The sequence below is a fragment of the Gadus chalcogrammus genome, chromosome 19 (genome assembly GCF_026213295.1).
Source record: "Gadus chalcogrammus isolate NIFS_2021 chromosome 19, NIFS_Gcha_1.0, whole genome shotgun sequence".
Lineage (NCBI taxonomy): Eukaryota > Metazoa > Chordata > Actinopteri > Gadiformes > Gadidae > Gadus > Gadus chalcogrammus.
In genome coordinates this window covers 18,731,906-18,751,934 of record NC_079430.1, presented here as the reverse complement: position 1 = coordinate 18,751,934, position 20,029 = coordinate 18,731,906, and the positions used below count along the sequence as shown (strand labels likewise).

General features: G+C 43.1%; 2 protein-coding genes across 2 annotated transcripts; both read left to right on the top strand.

The window, feature by feature from the left end:
* The first annotated feature begins 628 nt into the window (after positions 1–628).
* LOC130372309 (C-type lectin domain family 4 member C-like) lies at positions 629–1,390 on the top strand. Its single transcript, XM_056578266.1, has one exon. It carries the CDS (start codon positions 629–631, stop codon positions 1,388–1,390), a length of 762 nt encoding a protein of 253 aa, XP_056434241.1.
* A 4,546-nt stretch (positions 1,391–5,936) lies between these two features.
* LOC130372308 (C-type lectin domain family 6 member A-like) lies at positions 5,937–6,716 on the top strand. The gene has a single exon (XM_056578265.1). The coding sequence runs from the start codon at positions 5,937–5,939 to the stop codon at positions 6,714–6,716; it is 780 nt and encodes a 259-aa protein (XP_056434240.1).
* The last annotated feature ends 13,313 nt before the right edge of the window (positions 6,717–20,029 follow it).

Genomic DNA, 20,029 nt, shown 5'->3' with positions numbered 1-20,029 from the left:
GGGTCCACCCTGTCTTGAGTCGTAACACTTTATTTGTTAAAGTATTTCGGTATGGTAACTATGAAGCAAAAGGGGGGGAATTGTATCTAACACACGTGGAGAAAAATACCGCAGAGCTACTACAAGACCCGGGGCTTAGCCACAGGTCTCTCAACGGGGCAGCTGTACGTTTCTGACCTCAAATCTGACTCCCGCTCTGGTGTGTATCAAGTGGGCGTGGCCTATGTGACGTAGGCGTGGCCTATGTGACGTATTGGCTCCGGCTTCCTCACCTGTCTAAAGGGGCTGCCATCTGTGGCTGGAGTAGTTATTGCAGCTTATATGTTCAATCCTCCTTCCTTGTGGCTATGTGGGGGTAATGCAGCTTATGTGTTCGATCCTGCTTCCTTGTGGCTATGTGGGGGCAGCTTATCTGCTTAAAATATACGTAACACCTCTTACTAAGAAAACAGGATGTGTCTAATCATTAACAGTGACTCTACAAGCCCATGTAAAGTGGCATCCGGTTAAAATACTTCCTGTTTGATCAACGTAGGTGTTAAGTCTTTGAGATGCTAGCATTCAAAACGCACAGAAAAAGACAAAGCACTCAAAGGGGTAGGACTCTGAAAACAATTTGGACCAGAATATGGCTGAGGTGATTTCCGCCAGGCCCAACATGATGACCAAGGCCAGGAACACACAAGGAGAGAGAGAGGAGAGGATAGTGGAGATCTACGCTACCAGTGAGAGCCTCAGAGATCAACACCAGGACTATGTTGGGACAGAGGAGTCCTCCAATACTCTGGGAACAGTAAGAAGTCAGCAGCCGGACCCTGTGAGCCCTCCTCGGTGGCCGATCAGGGCTGTGGTGGTGCTTCTGGTCCTGCTGTCTGTTGTCCTGCTGGCTGGACTGCTTGGGTTGGCAGTGCAACACAAGACAGACATTGACAGAGACAGGGAGCAACTTCTCCAAAAGCTGAAGAATGTGACAGAGCAGAGAGACTCACTGCTTTGTAAACAGGACTGTCCAGTTGGTTGGGATAAGTTTAGTTGTAAATGTTACTTTCTTTCCAATGAGCAGGAATCCTGGATTAAGAGCAGGGAGTTATGCGTTTCCCTAGGAGCAGATCTGGTGGTGTTGAACAATAAAGAGGAGATGGACTTCATTAGCAGGTATGGCGGGACCATCTGGCTGGGAGCGACAGATGAGGCCAGTGAAGGGTTGTGGAGATGGGTTGATGGGACCGTCCTGTCAGTGGACAACCCCTCCTGGTTCAGCGGGAAACCGGATGGTGGCATGGACATGAACTGCTTAATAAATGACTGGGAGGACACCAACTTTAAATGGATGGATGAGCGCTGTAAAGAAATAAACTATAGGCTTTGTGAATATAATTTAATAAAATGATCTATGAAAACATTTCTTTGAGACCAGTCTTTATACCTTAATGCAAAAATACGTGGTTGTTTTGTGTCATACTTGTTGAGTTCTGCCATTTAATAAGAGCTGTGATTGGCTGCGAGGTGTTATGTCCAGGGGCGGAGCAAGACTCTGTGTACATCCGGGGCTTAGCCCTGAGGGGGGTCAGGGGGTCCTCCCCAGAAAATGTTGAATTTCTAAGATGCGATTTCCTGCATTCTAGTCAATTTTAGGGTGACCTGCTGGACATTGGCAAATCCTAAATCCCTCCTAATTCATAGCCTGCATTTTCAGTTGCACGGCCTGCTCAAGACAATACTCTTTAATGGAAAGAAACAATAACCACTTAACTTGCTTCTAGAGATTTTTATGTAAACTACTAAACTGTTGGCTAAGCACAGTGGGCATACCACTTCTAAAATACAAAAAAGCAAACAAACAAACAAGTCTAGTCTCAAAAAAAAAAGTATAAGTCTCAATTTTGCCATTGTAGTTAACGTAAAAATATCTAGAAGTAATTAAAAAATCGTATGCACAAAATAACAATAAATCTGGGTTATCTTTGGATGTTGCAGGCCTATAATAAGCCCGTCCAATCAATTAATTTGGCAAAATGAAATGATTGCATGGCTTACCTGTCTACCTATGTTGTGTAAAGCAATAAAGTTGTCACAAGATTATGCGTTTTGGCGTCGGTTTTAAACTAATTGAAGCAATGTGAAATAAAGCTGGGGTATCTAATGCACAAAAGAAAGAAAAAAGACGGATGTTGCAGGCCTATCATTTCATTCGGGCCAAATTCAATTATTGGATGGCTTACCTGTCAAAGCCATCCAAGGGGGGGAGGGGTCATAAACTGGCATGGACGGAACTGAGAACTGAGCTCACCCGCTGTCCTAGCACAGCACTGCCCCAACAAAGACACAAAAGTTGCAGCAGATGCTTCCTCATTTGGGCTCGGACGGGTTTTGTCTCAGAAGCCACGTCAGGGGACTGGTGTCCAGTTGACTTCATCTCACGCAGCATGACAGAGGAGGAGCGTGTGTCTTGTCTTCTGTATTTTTGTAGTGTCCTTTTTTTTTTTACTGTGTATGCTTGTGTGTGTGAACGCCATTTTCTTGCCCTGCAAACCAAATTTACCCACGGGTATGCAACCTTGACCTTGACCTTGAGCCCAGATTGAAATAGAAGCGCTGGAGCAGACCTGGGAGTGTGTGAGCACTTTCAGTCTTATTTAGTAGCAATGGACTTTCTCATCCAGACAGACCACAAACCCCTCATCTCCCTCCTGAGCGGATCCGTTGACGATTTTGAACTCGGTTTGGGAGCTATTTGATCCAACAAAACAGGATTATCCTGATCTCTTTGGAAGGGTGGATTCAGTTGTGATTTTTCAACCAAATAAAATCAGGATTTTGATCACAAATGATCACAAAATCAATGTTTACTGATGATACATACATTTCTTACAAATCATTCATAAAGACAGTGACCATGGATATAAATAAAATATATGTCACATGTAATGAGAATGTGACATGAGATATGGTAAACCAAAAAATAAATATTAAATCTCAACGCTATCAGCTGTGGGTGCAAAGACATGATGTGTTTAAATGGTCTCACCCATTATCCAGCAACGAGCTGACTGGTTTGAGCCTAATTGAGCACAAGCCAAAGCAATCACGCTCAAGGCTTATAAGATCAGTATTGGCTACACCAAAGAGTTGGAACCATGGACTCAAAAGGGCCTAATTTCACTGTGGCAGAAACCTGTGCACTGCAGGAGGGTGTTCGGGGCAATTTTGCCTCAATAGTAGGAGGTTTCAGCTCTGCATAGGGTGGAGAAGTGACCGATAAAGGAGAAGACAACATTTAGGCCAGGAAAAAGATCAGGCCAGAAGGGGACTATAAAACAAGTTATGTTGCGATGGAAGACACTTAGGGCCAAGGCAACGAGAAACCTTACGGAAGCCAAAAAGAACCAAACAGGTAACAAGCCAAATAAGAGGGGTGAAATTCACTGAAATGGTCCTTGATATTATAGGAGGAGAAAAATCTGAGGCTCTGCATGGCATTGAAGGCATGAAGGAGATGGCGAGGCAACAATTACAGAGGCTACGACTTCAGAAGAATGTGACCAAAATGAGATCTGTGGATGTAAGGGAGAAAGTCCAAGACGTTCCTACTAGAAAACACAAACGTTCCTCAGCTACAAACCAGGATGGTGATAGCTACGAGTTGCTTCTGAAACGAATACCGAAAGAACAGAAGCACAAATTGAGCTGGGTTAATAAAAAATGTTGCTTACCCAACTGCAGCAGGCCAAAGTGCAGCTGGAGATACAATTCCTAAAGGCAGAGATGGAAAGATCTGGTATCTGTCCTGTCAATTATATTTGGACTATTTGATAATATTTTTTTGTTTTGTTATTTAACATTAGAACAAAATAAGGAATGTAAAATGTTTCTGTTAATTAAAAATTAAAACAAACAATGGCTATTTGTGGCCACCCATATTTTGCCCACCTGGTGTTCTTTGCTAAGCCAGTAGGCTACACTGTTGGTTCTGTTTAAGCCTCTGGTAAACAGGATTTGGTGATCCTGAAACTTGGTATTTGGATCAGAGTGATCCAATTCAATGTTTCTTAATCCGGATAAATTTGATCGAGATGAAAAAGAAAAAAGAATACTGGGCCGTGGCATGACAAAATGTATCGCCAGAGCACAGCAGTCTCTATTTCAGCCGGGTCAGACCAAACACAAAACAGAAAGTTGAAAACTGTGTGATATGTGCAAAGGAGGATTACAATGCACCAGAACCTCTGCTGACGAGGCCATTACCTGCCAGACCACGGCAGCGCTTTGCACCAGATCATTTTCAGAGGTAGAGTGCAATGTGCCTTGTGGTAATTGACTGCTTCTCACGCTACATTGAAGAAGCTAACCTCACCTCAACTACCACAGCCCATGTAAAGGGGAAGTTGAAGTCCAAATTCACACGCCATCGAGTCCCGGAGACTGTCGTCACCGACAACAGCCCCCGGTTCTCTGCAACTGAGTTTGCGGACTTCACCAGAAAAAACTACTCCAGCCATGTGACCAGCAGCCCCCGTTATCCACAGATCAACGGGGAAGCTGAAGGAGCTGTGCGGACGGTGAGATCTCTCCTGGGTAAGGGAGAGGATCCACACAAGGCACTCATGGCTTAGAGGGCTAGCCCGTTGTCACATGGATCATCCCCAGCACAGCTATTGATGGGATCGGCATATCAGAACACCTTTGCCCGTTAGCCAGGAGAAACTACAGCCTAAGTGGCCTGAACTCCAGGCTTTCAAAAGGAAGGATCAAGACATGAAGGAGGAACAAACTTCCTGGTTCAATAAGCTCCAACACCAAGATCTTAAAACGTTGACCTGCCCTCGGGAGTCTACGGAGAGATGGACTCCACATCAGGGTCATTCCAGAGACCCCTACCGTGACAAGATCAAGGCGGGTCATAAGAAACCCAGCTAGGATGGACTTGTAATAATCACCAGTCTTATACAGTTAGGGAGCATGGTTTAACAGAGCAGGATAATCAGGTAGTTCACCCTGACCCCTAGACAAAATGATAATAATTATGTAATGTGTGTTCTTGGTTTTGGTTAAAAGATGTAACACGCCACACAAGTTAGTTTGTCTCAGAGGTTTATGGGGTTGAAGATAAACATTATACTGGAGAGTATGTTTACTGTTGGTTATTAATATTCAAAGTAAACAAAGAAATAAGAAAAATATTCAAAGAAATGCTGGAGCTTCACTAAAAGGGGGAGACGTAGTGACATGCGCAGGAACCTGTAAGTAAGTATATGGGGGAAGGATCAGGGGTGAACACACTGTAATGTAAACAAGCTTGAAATAAAGTACCCGAGGCTACACCGGCAACACGAGTGTCCCCGTCTATTAAACCTGCAGAGCATATTAACAATACTGTTACACCATCAGCTCGAAAAAGCGTGATACTGGGTTGGCCGTACAAGTCGGACACCGAAGTGGTCGGTAGCGTAGGCAGAGATCATGGGCTAGGCCAGTACAAATGGTGTGGGCCATCTTTTCCCAGAAGACCGATGAAAACGACTTACAAAGACATGCACATCTACCTTATCCTTCATGCATTTTTAACACCTCTCTCACAAATGGGCAATCGGCTCCGCTGTGGAACTATAGCTTAATTTAAGCCAAGTCTTAAGGTTCAAAAGTGTATTTGAAGAATATCTTGATGTGTATTTTGGTCCTTTTGATGATGATTGAACAATCAACCTTACGTTTATAATGTATGTACTGCACGTACCACTTAGTAAGAAAAGAGGATGTGTCTAACCATATACAGTGACTCTGCAAGCACATGCAGATAGTAGCATCTGGTCACAATACTTCCTGTTTGTTCTAAGTAGGCGTTAAGACTGACGTGCTGGCATCCAAAACGCACAGAAAATCTGAGCACTCATAGGGGTAGGATGATAAAGAACTCTGAAACCAGTTTGCACCAGAATATGGGTGAGGTGATTTACAACACGCCCAACATGATGACCATGGCCAGGAACACACAAGGAGAGAGAGAGGAGAGGATAGTGGAGATCTACGCTACCAGTGAGAGCCTCAGAGACCAACACCAGGACTATGTGGGGACAGAGGAGTCCTCCAATACTCTGGGAACAGTAAGAAGTCAGCAGCCGGACCCTGTGAGCCGTCCTCGGTGTCCGATCAGGGCTGTGGTGGTGCTTCTGGTCCTGCTGTCTGTTGCCCTGCTGGCTGGACTGCTTGGGTTGGCAGTGCAACACAAGACCGTCATGGAGAAGACTGTAAGCATGGACAGAGACACTGAGCAACTTCTCCAAAGGCTGAAGAATGTGACAGAGCAGAGAGACTCACTGCTTTGTAAACAGGACTGTCCAGGTGGTTGGGATAAGTTTGGTTGTAAATGTTACCGGCTCTCCAATGAGTGGGAATCCTGGAATAAGAGCAGGGAGATATGTGTTTCCGTCGGGGCAGATCTGGTGGTTGTGGACAATGAAGGGGAGATGAACTTCATTAGCGGCAAGGGCTCCTGCTTCTGGCTCGGAGCGACAGATGAGGCCAGTGAAGGGTTGTGGAGATGGGTTGATGGGACCGTCCTGTCAGTGGATAACCCCTCATGGGTGAGGCGGAAACCTGGCGATGGCAAGGACAAGAACTGCTTAAGGAGGGACTGGGTGCAGACCAATTTTAAATGGGAAGATGAGAGCTGTGAAGCCAGAAACTATGGGCTTTGTGAATATAATTTAAGAAAATGAAGAATGAAAACATTTCTTTGTGACTATTTTTCTATATCTTAATGCTAACAACGTTGTTTGTTATGTTTCGTACTTGTTGAGTCCTGCCATTCGCTAAGAGATGTGATTGGCTGCAATGTGTTATCAAGGAGATGACATGAAGACTTCACTGGTCCCTGCAGGAGCTGTACATAGATGCAGCTGTTACATTGTCTTTTCAATGTTTCAACAATTGCTCTTGGTGTTGGAGGCTGAGGTTAGGCGGTAAAGAGTCATGACAGACATTGGCTGGTTTCCACTTGCTGCAAACCACACCAGTTTTCTATCTAGGGCTGCATTTGCTGACTTTGTCTTAGCCCCTCAGCTAATTATTTAATTATTTTTTTGTTGAAATGTATCTGGACTTGACTTTATCACAAAATGGTGTGATCACAGCAAAACACTTAATAAGCTTGAAGGTATGCACTTAGTTTTGCGTTACTAAATGAACACTTTTGAAGGTACATATGCCTATACGCATTTGCAAACATACAGTAATTTGTAAATTGCATTGAATATGTAAATGCAGTGTCCATACAGCTGCGTATGCTGTAGTGAATTTGACCTATTAAATAAACTCTTGAGTAATATGTTTTGCCGATATTGAAATAATTGGATTTAGTTTGGACTTGGTCCCTTTGAACAGACATTGTTCAAAGGGACAATGATATTGATTTTAATTTACTTTTGGGACTCAATTAAAAATTGTTTAGTCTTTAAATCTGATCCTAGGTCGCTCAACTAGTGCCAGGGTTCAATTCCCTCTGGTGCCGCCCCTGCTTAGAACAGGTGCGTCTTAAATCTAATGCTTCAGTCAATCATGGATCTGTAATTATTGCAGTTACATTATTGTTAAGGAGCTTTGGATAAAGCATCTACCAAATGATCGTACAAATCATTTCCTGTTACTTATTACGTCTGTTCAATATATATTCATTAATACTTTTGCAGAGGGTTGACATTGACTTTGGTATAGACACGTTTCTCTGTTCAATGTCTAAGGGAAACATTATCAAATGTGCAGCAGGTAATATGCTGCGCATTTAGTAGATTACTAAATGTGCAGTAGCACATTTAGTACTACACTTGTGTTATACATCCCCAGTAGCAATCTACAAAGGCTGCAGAATGACCACAAATGGTCATTCTGCAGCTTCTGATGGCAGGTCAAGGGTCATCGATGTAGTATGTGGTACACCCTTTAGTAGTGATAGTTTACAAAGAAAAAGTGAACTTTCTCCTTGCATGGGTTAAATTTCTTATTAATTTGTTAGCTTTTCTCTTCCGGCTTTCATAAACGGCAAGGACTCCAGATCATCACAGCATACCCTCACAGCAGCAGCCGCCGCCGCCGCCACCACCACCGCCGCCACCATGGTTACCGTGGTAACCATGGACCACGCCCTCCGCGGAGGACCCTGGGGAAGTCGGGAGCGTTCGCCTCCCGACTTGGTTTTCCCACGCGGGCACTTGGATACAAAGACAACAGACCGAGATTGAGGGCAGACGTTGTTGGATCTTTTCCGTTTTTTTATATCTACTTTTGTTTTTCTATTCAAAGTTCTTTCTTTTGTAGATATGCCGATCACACGTTGTGTAAAGCAATAAAGTTGTCACAAGATTATGCGTTTCTCGTAGCTTGGAAACTGATTGAAGCAATGTGGAATAAAGCTGTCGTATCAAATGCACAAAAGATTAAAAAAAAGATGGATGTCGCAGGCCTATCATTTCATTAGGGCCAAATTAAATGATTGGATGGCCTACCTGTCCGTCTACCTTGTAGGCCAGGGGCAGATCTGGATTTGTAACTTAGAGGGGGCCATGAACATGGACTTTCTTTCTGGAGGGGACATCAATAATAGCATTAACGTCCATCAAACTATCTTCTGAAACAGACACAGCCATTAATAGTATACGGCATATATACTGTTAATGGCTGTGCATATACTATATGCAACGGTTCAGAATGGTTAGCCAAGACCTATTGCTGAAATGTGTATTTGACGAATGTAATGATTAGTATTTTGGTCCATTTGATGTGGATCGAACAATCAACCTTATGGTTATGACCATAAGTGATGGACAGCATACACGACCTTACTAAGAAAACAGGATGTGTCTTATCATGCACAGTGACTCTGCAAGCACATGTAGCAAGTAGCCTCTGGTTAAAATACTTCCTGTTTGATCAAAGAAGGTGTTAAGACTGACATGCTGGAAATCAAAACGTACGGAAAGACCGTGCACTCATAGGGGTAGGACAATAAAATAAACTCTGAAAACATTTTGACCAGAATATGGCTGAAGTGATTCACGCCAGACCCAAAATGATTTTCAAGGCCTGGAAAACACAAGGAGATGGAGAGGAGGGTATAGAGGACGACTACGATAGCATGGAGAGCCTCAGAGATCAACACCAGGACTATGTGGAGATTGAGGAGTCCTCCAATACTCTGGGAACAGTAAGAAGTCAGCAGCCGGACCCTGTGAGCCCTCCTAAGTGGCCGATCAGGGCTGTGGTGGTGCTTCTGGTCCTGCTGTCTGTTGTCCTGCTGGCTGGACTGCTTAGGTTTGCAGTGCAACACAAGACCATCATGGAGAAGACTGTAAGCATGAACAGAGACTTGGAGCAACTTCTCCAAAGGCTGAAGAATGTGACTGAGCAGAGAGAATCATCGCTTTGTAAACTGGGCTGTCCAAATGGCTGGGATAATTTTGGTTGTAAATGTTACTGTCTGTCCAAAGTGTGGTGATTCTGTAATGAGTGCAGGGGTTCTGTGTTTCCAATGGAGCAGATCTGGTGGTTGTGGACAGCAGGGGCGGCCCCAGCACATTTGGCGCTCTAGGCGAGCTTCACTCCTGCGCTCCCCCCCCCCTTCGCAAAAAAAATAAATAAAAAAATAAAATAAGAAAAGTTTGTTAATTCCCCACGAAAACTGAATTGCAACCTTGAAAAACAGTTTTGCCCTGTAACTGCATTTCTTTCACATAAACACAACAACGATCGCAACGATGAACAAACATTAATTCAAGAATAAAATCCACGGAGGAAAAAATTGCGCCCCGGATGGCTTTTGCCTCTTCATTTTCTTGATTTCGTTCTTGATTCTCGATTCTTGAAAACACTCTAACCAAACGCCTTATAGTACTAGCATGTTCTGACGAAACCAAGGAGGTAGGTTCCCCTTCCGTTTTCGATTTTTGGCTCATTTTACCCAAATGTTAGATTTTTTTTTTTAATGTCAAAATATTGGTTGGAGATATAGAAGGGGCGCAAAAATATGCGCCAGGAGGGAAAAAATATATAATTGTGTTTTTTCTTTTTTTTCTTTTTTTCGGGCGCATTATTTTGCGCTCCCCCTCTAGATGGCGCTCTAGGCGGCCGCCTAACCCGCCTGTAGGGAAGGCCGCCCCTGGTGGACAGTAAAGAGGAGATGGACTTCATTAGCAGGTATGGCGGGTACTTGGAGCGACAGATAATGGAGCGACAGATAAGGCCAGTGCAGGGTTGTGGAGATGGGTCGATGGGACCGTCCTGTCAGTGGATAACCCCTCCTGGAGCAGAGGGAAACCTGATGGGGGCAAGGAGAAGAACTGCTTAAGAGAGGTCCGGGAGAAGACCAACTATGAATGGACAGATGAGCGCTGTGAAGCCAGAGACTAGGGGCTTTGAGAACTTAATTTACGAAAATGATGGATGAAAACATTTCTTTGTGACTATCTTTTATACCTTTTACACTCTTTAAAGTTCTTTGTTCTGTACATATGCCGATTACACGTTGTTTTAAAGCAATAAAGTTGTCATAAGATGATGCATCTTTGTTGTCGGTGGAAGAATAATTGAAGCGATGGTGTGTTAAAGCTGGGGTAGACAATTTCTTCTAGAAGCATTTTTTTGTCATATTCGTTGATTCTTTACATCCTGACCAATTAAAAAAATGGAATGCAAAAAATAAATAAATCTTTGGATGTTGGAGGCCTATAATAAGCCTGTCCAATTACTTAATTCGGGCACACCAATTGGTCGGTAGCGTGGGCAGAGATCAATGGGTGGGCCAGTAAAAAATGGTGTGGGACATCTCTTCCCGGAAGACTACAACTTACAAAACATGTACACGTACCTTATCCTTCATGGATTCATGACCCCTCTCGCGCAAATGGACAGTCAGCTCTGTTGGGGGACTTTTACTTTTAGCCAAGACCTAAAGCTCAAATGTGTATTTGAAGAATGTCTTGATGTGTATTTTGGTCCTTTGATGTTGATCGAATCAACTTTACGCTTATGACTATAATTGATGCACCACATGTACCACTTACTAAGAAAACAGGATGTGTCTTATCATACACATTGACTCTGCAAGCCCATGTAAAGTGGCATCCGGTTAAAATACTTCCTGTTTGATGAAAGTAGGTAAGACTTTGAGATGCTGTTATTCCAAACGCACAGAAAGACCGAACACGCATAGGTGTAGGACGATTAGATAAACTCTGAAACCAGTTTGGACCAGAATATGGCTGAGGTGATTCATGCCAGGCCCAACATGGCCAGGAACACACAAGTAGATGGAGAGGAGGGTATAGAGGACGACTACGATAGCATTGAGAGCCTCAGAGATCAACACCAGGACTATGTGGGGACAGAGGAGTCCTCCAATACTCTGGGAACAGTAAGAAGTCAGCAGCAGGACCCTGTGAGCCCTCCTCGGTGGCCGATCAGGGCTGTGGTGGTGCTTCTGGTCCTGCTGTCTGTTGCCCTGCTGGCTGGACTGCTTCGGTTGGCAGTGCAACACAAGACCGTCATTGAGAAGAATTTAAGCATGGACAGAGACGTGGAGCAACTTCTCCAAAGGCTGAAGAATGTGACAGAGCAGAGAGACTCACTGCTTTGTAAACAGGACTGTCAAAGTGGTTGGGATAAGTTTGGTTATAAATGTTACCTGCTTTCCAAAGTGCTGGGATCCTGGAATAAGAGCAGGAAGCTCTGTGTTTCCCATGGAGCAGATCTGGTGGTCGTGGACAGTAAAGAGGAGCTGGACTTCATTAGCAGGTACGGCGGGTACTTCTGGCTCGGAGCGACGGATGAGGCCAGTGAAGGGATGTGGAGATGGGCTGATGGGACCGTCCTGTCAGTGGATAACCCCTCCTGGAGAAGCCGGAAACCAGATGGTAACAAGGACAAGAACTGCTTAAGGAGGTCCGGGGACGCGAGTAACTTAAAATGGACAGATGAGAGCTGTGAAAGCAAGAGAAGGGGGCTTTGTGAACATAATCTAATAAATGACGGATGATAAAAAAAAGAAAGAAGAAAAAAAGGATGTTACGTTGTTTTGTTTCGCGCTTCTTGTTCTTGCATTCTGCCCAGAGCTTTGATTGGCTGCAAGGTGTATCTCCATTAAAATTACTGAATGAACACTTTTGAAGGTACATATGCATATATGCATTCGCACACATACAGTAATTTGTATACAGCTGTGTTTGCCTGTGTGAATTTGACCTTTTATTAAAGCAACTCTTGATTCATATGTTTTGCTGATATTGTATTCATTGGATTAGTTTGTTATGGTCCCTTTGAACAGACATTGATCAAAGGGACAATGATATTGATTTTTAATTTACTATTGGGACTCAATAAAAAATAGTTTAGTCTTTTAATCCGATCCTGGGTCGCTCATCTAGTGCCCGGGTTCAAATACTTCTGGTGCCGCCACTGCATAGAACAGGTAAATCTTAAATCTAATGTTTCAGTCATTCATGTATCTGTAATTATTGCAGTTACATTATTGTCATGGCGCTTTGGATAAAGCATCCGCCAAATGACCATAGAAATAATTTTCTGTTACTTGTGCAATCTGTTCTCTATAATTCTTTATTACTTTTGCAGAGGGCTGAGTTTGACTTTGGTATAGACACATCTGTTTCTGTTCAATGTCAAAGTGAACATTATCACATGTGCTGCAGAAACATGGTAATTCCGCAGCTGCTTATGGAATGTCAAGGGTCATCGATGTAGTAAGCAGTCCACCCGTTAGTAGTGAGGAGTCCTCTAATACTCTGGGAACAGTAAGAAGTCAGCAGCCGGACCCTGTGAGCCCTCCTCGGTGTCCAATCAGGGCTGGGGTGGTGCTTCTGGTCCTGCTGTCTGTTGCCCTGCTGGCTGGACTGCTTGGGTTGGCAGTGCAACACAAGACCGTCTTGGAGAAGAACGAAAGCATGGACAGAGACATGCAGAAACTTCTCCAAAGGCTGAAGAATGTGATAGAGCAACAAAAGACCGTATGCATGGACAAAGACGTGGAGCAACTTCTCCAAAGGCTGAAGAATGTTGACAGAGCAGAGAGACTCACTGCTTTGCCCACAGGACTGTCCAGGTGGTTGGGATAAGTTTGTGTGTACATGTTACCGGCTTACCAGAGAGTGGGAATCCTGGAATAAGTGCAGGAAGCTCTGCGTTTCCCACAGAGCAGATCTGGTGGTTGTGGTCAATAAAGGGGAGATTGACTTCATCAGCAGGTACGAGCGGGAACAACTGGCTTGGAGCGACAGATGGAGGCCAGTGAAGGGTTGTTGAGATGGGTTGAAGGGACCGTCCTGTCAGTGGTTAACCCCTCATGCAGCAGAAGAAAACCTGATGGTAACAAGGACAAGAACTGCTTAAAGAATTCAGGAGAAGACCAACTTAAATGGACAGATGAGATCTGTGAAGCCAACAACTATGGGCTTTGTGAATATAATTTTAATGAAATGATGGATGAAAACATTTCTTTGTCTGACTGATTTGTTTCTTTGACTATTTTTTATATATTAATGCCAACAGACATTTGTTGTTTTGTTTCAAACTTGATGGATTCTGCCATCCAATAAGAGCTGTGATTGGCTGTGAGGTGTTATCTCCTTAAAAGGAGTTGACATGAAGACTTCACTGGTCACCTGCAGGAGCTGTACATAGATGCTGCTCTTGTTACATTCTTTTTTTTAAATGTTTCCACATTTGCTCTTGGTGTTGGAGGCTGAGGTTGGGAGGTAAAGAGTCATTGGCTGGTTTTGCTGCAAACCACAGTAGTTCTCTATCTAGGACTGCATTTGCTGCCTTTGCGCCCTCAGCTAATTATTTAATATAATTAATATAATTTTCTTAACTTTTGTTAAATGTATCTTGAGTTTTTTCACAATATAGTCTGATCACAGCAAAACACTTGGGTTCAATTAGCTTGTAGGCATGCACTTAGTTTTTTTATCGTTACTGAATGAACACTTTTGAAAGGTACATATGCATAGCCTATAAGAATTTGCAGACGTACGTAATTTGTAAATTGTATTGAATCTGTGATTGTAGTGTAGATTCAGCTGTGTTTGTTGTAGTGAATTTGACCTTTTATTAAAGCAGCTCTTGATTAATATGTTTTCCTGACATTTTATTAATCGGATTTAGTTTGGAACTGATCCCTTTGAACAGACATTGTTCAAAAGGACAATGATATTGAAATTGTATTTACTTTTGGGACTCAATTCAAAATAGTTCAGTCGTTTAATCCAATCCAGGGTCGCTCAACTAGTGCCAGGGTTAAATTCCCTTTGGTGCCCGCCCGTGGTTAGAACAGGTGCACTCTAAAATCTAATGTTTCAGTCACTCATGCTTCGGCAATTATTGCAGTTACATTGTTGTTAAGGCGCTTTGGATAAAGCATCCACAGAATGATCGTAAAAATCATTTCCTGTTACTTGTTACGTCTGTTCACTATATATTCTTTATTACTTTTGCAGAGGGTTGACTTCAACTTTGGTACGGACACGTTTCTCTGTTCAATGTCTAAGGGAACATTATCAAATGTGCAGTAGGTAATCTACTGCGCATTTAGTAGATTACTAAATGTGCAGTAGCACATTTAGTACTACACTTGTGTTATACAGCCTCAGTAGTAATCTACTAAGGCTGCTGAATGACCACAAATGGTCATTCTGCAGCTTCTTATGGCAGGTCCAAGGGTCATCGATGTAGTATGTGGTACACCCTTTAGTAGTGATAGTTTACAAAGAAAAAGTGAACTTTCTCCTTGCATGGGTTAAATTTCTTATTAATTTGTTAGCTTTTCTCTTCCGGCTTTCATAAACGGCAAGGACTCCAGATCATACACAGCATACCCTCACAGCAGCAGCCGCCGCCGCCGCCACCACCACCCGCCGCCACCACCATGGACCACGCCCTCCGCGGAGGACCCTGGGGAAGTCGGGAGCGTTCGCCTCCCGACTTGGTTTTCCCCACGCGGGCACTTGGATACAAGACAACAGACCGAGATTGAGGGCAGACGTTGTTGGATCTTTTCCGTTTTTTTATATCTACTTTTGTTTTTCTATTCAAAGTTCTTTCTTTTGTAGATAGCCGATCACACGTTGTGTAAAGCAATAAAGTTGTCACAAGATTATGCGTTTCTCGTAGCTTGGAAACTAATTGAAGCAATGTGGAATAAGCTGTGGTATCAAATGCACAAAAGATTAAAAAAAAGATGGATGTCGCAGGCCTATCATTTCATTAGGGCCAAATTAAATGATTGGATGGCCTACCTGTCTGTCTACCTTGTAGGCCAGGGGCAGATCTGGATTTTTAACTTAGAGGGGGCCATGAACATGGACTTTCTTTCTGGAGGGGACATCAATAATAGCACTAACGTCCATCAAATTATCTTCTGAAACAGACACAGCCATTAATAGTATACGGCATATCTACTGTTAATGGCTGTGCATATACTATATGCACCGTTTCAGAATGGTTAGCCAAGACCTATTGCTGAAATGTGTATTTGACGAATGTATGAGTAGTATTTTGGTCCATTTGACGTGGATCGAACAATCAACCTTATGGTTATGACCATAAGTGATGGACAGCATACACGACCTTACTAAGAAAACAGGATGTGTCTTATCATGCACAGTGACTCTGCAAGCACATGTAGCAAGTAGCCTCTGGTTAAAATACTTCCTGTTTGATCAAAGAAGGTGTTAAGACTCTGACATGATGAAATCAAAACGTACAGAAAGACCGTGCACTCATAGGGGTAGGACAATAAAATAAACTCTGAAACTTTTTTGACCAGAATATGGCTGAAGTGATTCACGCCAGACCCAACATGATTTTCAAGGCCTGGAAAACACAAGGAGATGGAGAGGAGGGTATAGAGGACGACTACGATAGACATTGAGAGCCTCAGAGATCAACACCAGACTATGTGGAGATTGAGGAGTCCTCCAATATCTGGGAACAGTAAGAAGTCAGCAGCCGGACCCTGTGAGCCCTCCTAGGTGTCCGATCAGGGCTGTGGTGTGCTTCTGGTCATGCTATCTGTTACCCTGCTGGCTGGACTGCTTCGGTTTGTAGTGCAACACAAGAGGAAGACTGTAAGCATGGACAGAGACATGAAGCAACTTCTCCAAAGATGAAGAATGTGACGGATGAGCGCTGTGAAGGCAAGACTGGGGGCTTTGTGAACTTAATTTACAATAATGATGGATGCAAAACATTGTGACTATTTTTTATATCTTACAGACAACAGACGTTGGTTGTTTTGTTTCACACTTGTTAGGTTCTGCCATTCGATAAGATCTGTGATTGGCTGCAAGGTTTTTGTCTCCTTAAAAGGAGATGACATGAAGACTTCACCTGGTCACTGCAGGAGCTGTACATAGATGCTGCTCTTGTAACATACTTTTTCAATGTTTCCACAGTTTGTTGTGTTGGAGGCTGAGGTTAGGCGGTAAAGAGTTTTCAGTTGCTGCAACCACAATATGTTCTCTATCTAGGGCAGCATTTGCAACTTTTCCCCCTCACTAATTATTTAATTCTTTTCTGTTGAAAAGTATCTTGACTTTGTCTCCATGTTGTGTGATCGCAACAAAACCCTTGCGTACAAATTATCTAGTGGTTCTACGGTGTAGTAGTTCTACAGTGGACTTGTTGTCCTGGTGTCTGAATCGGCTTGTAGGTCTGCCTTAGTTTTGCGTTACTGAAGGAACACTTTTGAAGGTACATACATGCATTCACGCACATTCCAGTAATTTGTAAATTGTATTGAATCTGTAAATGTAGTGTCCATTCAGCTGCGTTTGCTGTAGTAATTTGACCTTTTATTAAAGCAACTCTTGATTAATATGTTTTGCTGATATTTATTAATTGGATTAGTTTGGACTTGGTCCCTTTGAACGGACATTGTTCAAAGGACAATGATATAGATTTTTTTATCTCAATTCTCAAACCTGAATAGCATAGTAACAATCCTGTTACACTTATCAGCTCGAAAAAGCGTGATACCGGGTTTGCTGTAACAGTCGGACACAAAGGTGTCCGGTGGCAAGGCAGAGATAATGGGGTGGGCCCAGTACAAAATGGTGTCGGACATCTTTTCCCAGAAGACAGATGAAAAGAGTTACAAAAACATACATGTACCTTATCCTTTATGCATTTATAACACCTCTCTCGCAAATGCGCAAGTGGCTCCGCTGGGAAACTATAACTTTATTTAGCCAAGACCTAAGGCTCAAATGTGTATTAGAAGACTGTCTTGATGGTGTATTTTGGTCCTTTGGATGTTGATGGAACAATCAACCTTGCGGTTATGACCATAATTGATGCACTGCATGTACCATTTAGACAACAGGATGTATTTAACCAAGTGAAAGGAGCCTCTGGTTAAAATACTTCCTGTTTTGAGCAAGTAGGTGTTAGACGGACATGCTGGCATTCAAAACGCACAGAAAGACCAAGCACTCAGAGGGCAGGAAGTAAGAAACTCTGAAAAAAAAAGTTTGGACCAGAAGATGGCTGAGGTGATTCACGTAACGCTCAACATGAAGATGATCAAGGCCAGGAACAAACAAGGAGATGGAGAGGAGAGTATAGAGGACGACTACGATAGCATTGAGAGCCTCAGAGATCAACACCAGGACTATGTGGGGACAGAGGAGTCCTCCAAGTCTCTGGGAACAGCAAGAGGTCAGCAGCCGGACCCTGTGAGCCCTCCTCAGTGGCCGATCAGGGCTGTGGTGGTGCTTCTGGTCCTGCTGTCTGTTGCCCTGCTGGGTGGACTGCTTCGGTTTGCGTTTCAAAACAAGACCGTATGCATGGACGGAGACGCGGAGCAACTTCTCCAAAGGCTGAAGATTGTGACAGAGCAACACAAGACCGTAAGCATGGAGGTGGAGGAACTTCTCCAATGGCTGAAGATTGTGACAGAGCAGAGACTCACTGCTTTGTAAACAGGAATGTTCAGGTAATTGGACTAAGTTTGGTTGCAAGTGTTATTTTTTTTCCAATGAGATGGAATCCTGGTATAAAGCAGGGAGCTCTGCGGTTCCGTCGGAGCAGATCTTGTGGTTGTAGACAGTGAAGAGGAGATGGACTTCATTAACATCAGGGCAAGTCCTACTGGTTCGGAGCAACATATGAGGCCAGTGAGGGGTTGTGGAGATGGGTTGATGGGACCGTCCTGTCAGCGGATAACCCCTACTGGTTCAGCGGGCATCATGATGGTGGCAAGGACATGAACTGCTTAATGAGGGTCTGGGGGAGACCACACATAAATGGACAGATGGGAGCTGTGAAGAAAGTAACCATGCGCTTTGTGAATACAGTATAATTTAATGAAATGATCAATGAAAACATTTGTGACTTTTATTTAATCTTACTGCCAACAAACGTTCAATGTTTTGTTTCGTAATTGTTAAGTTCTGCCATTCGATAAGAACTGTGATTGGCTGCAAGGTGTTATCTCATTACAATTAGAGGACATGAAGACTTCACTGGTCACTGCAGGAGCTGTACATAGATGCTGTTTTAGTTACTTTATTTTTTCAATGTTTCCACAATTTCTCTTGGTTTTGGAGGCTGAGGTTAGGAGGTAAAGAGCCGTAAGGTATTGGCTGGTTCCCAGTTGCTGTAAACCACACTAGCTCTCTATCTAGACTGCATTTTCTGCCTTTGTCTTAGCCCCTCAGCTAATCATTTTTCTGTTGAAATGTATCTTGACTTCGTCACCAAGTAGTGTGATCAAAACAAAAAACTTTTGTATAAATTAGTGGTTCCACGGTGTTCAGAGGAACAGTAGACTTGTTTCTGAATCAGCTTGTAGGTCTCCACTTAGTTTTGCGTTACTGTTTTGCATAACTTAATGAACACTTTTGAAGCTACATATGCATCTATGCATTCGCGCACATAAAGTCATTTGTAAATTGCTTTGAATCAGTAAATGTAGTCCATTCAGCTGTGTTTCCTGTCGTGAATTTGACCTTTATTAAAGAAACTCTTGATTCATATGTTTTGCTGATATTTTATTAATTGGATTTCGTTTGGACATGGTCCCTGTGAACAGACATTGTTCAAAGGGACAATGATATTGATATTTAACTTACTTTTAGGACCTAATAAAAAATTGTTTAGTCTTTTAATCCGATCCTGGGTCGCTCAACTAGTGCCAGGGTTCAAATCCTTCTGGTGCCGCCACTGCATAAACAGGGGCATCTTAAATCAAATTTTTCAGTCACTCATGTATCTGTAATTATTGTAGTTCCATTATTGTTAAGGCGCATTGGGCAAAGCTTCCGCGAAATTATCTACAAATCAATTCCTGTTAATTCTGCAATCTTTTCTCTATATACATGTAACTTATCTTTCATGCATTCATAACCGCTCCTCACAAATGGGCAGTCGGCTCCACCGGGGAAATGTTACTTTATTTTACCCATGAACTAAGGCTCAAATGTGAATTAGAAGAATGTCTTGATGTGTATTTTGGTCCTTGTGATGTTGATCAAACAATTAACCTTACAGTTATGACCATAAGTGATGCACTCTACATACCATTCAGACAACAGGATGTATCCAACCATACAAAGGGACTTTTACAAGCACATGTAGCAAGTAGCATCTCGTCAAAATTCTTCCTGTTGATCAAAGTAGAAATAAGACTTTGACATGCTGGCATTGAAAACGCACAGAAAGAACAAGCACTCATAGGGGTAGGACCGATAAGATAAACTCTGAAAACAGTTTGGACCAGAAAATGGTTGAGATGATTTATGCCACGCCCAACATGATAACCACTGCCAGGTATACACAAGAGAGAGAGAGGAGAGGATAGTGGAGATCTACTCTACCATTGAGAGCCTCGGAGATCAACACCAGGACTATGTAGGGGCAGAGGAGTCCTCCAATACTCTGGGAACAGTAAGAAGTCAGCAGCCGGACCCTGTGAGCTGAATAATTTGACAGAGCAGAAAGACTCACTGCTTTGTGACTATCCAAGTGGTTG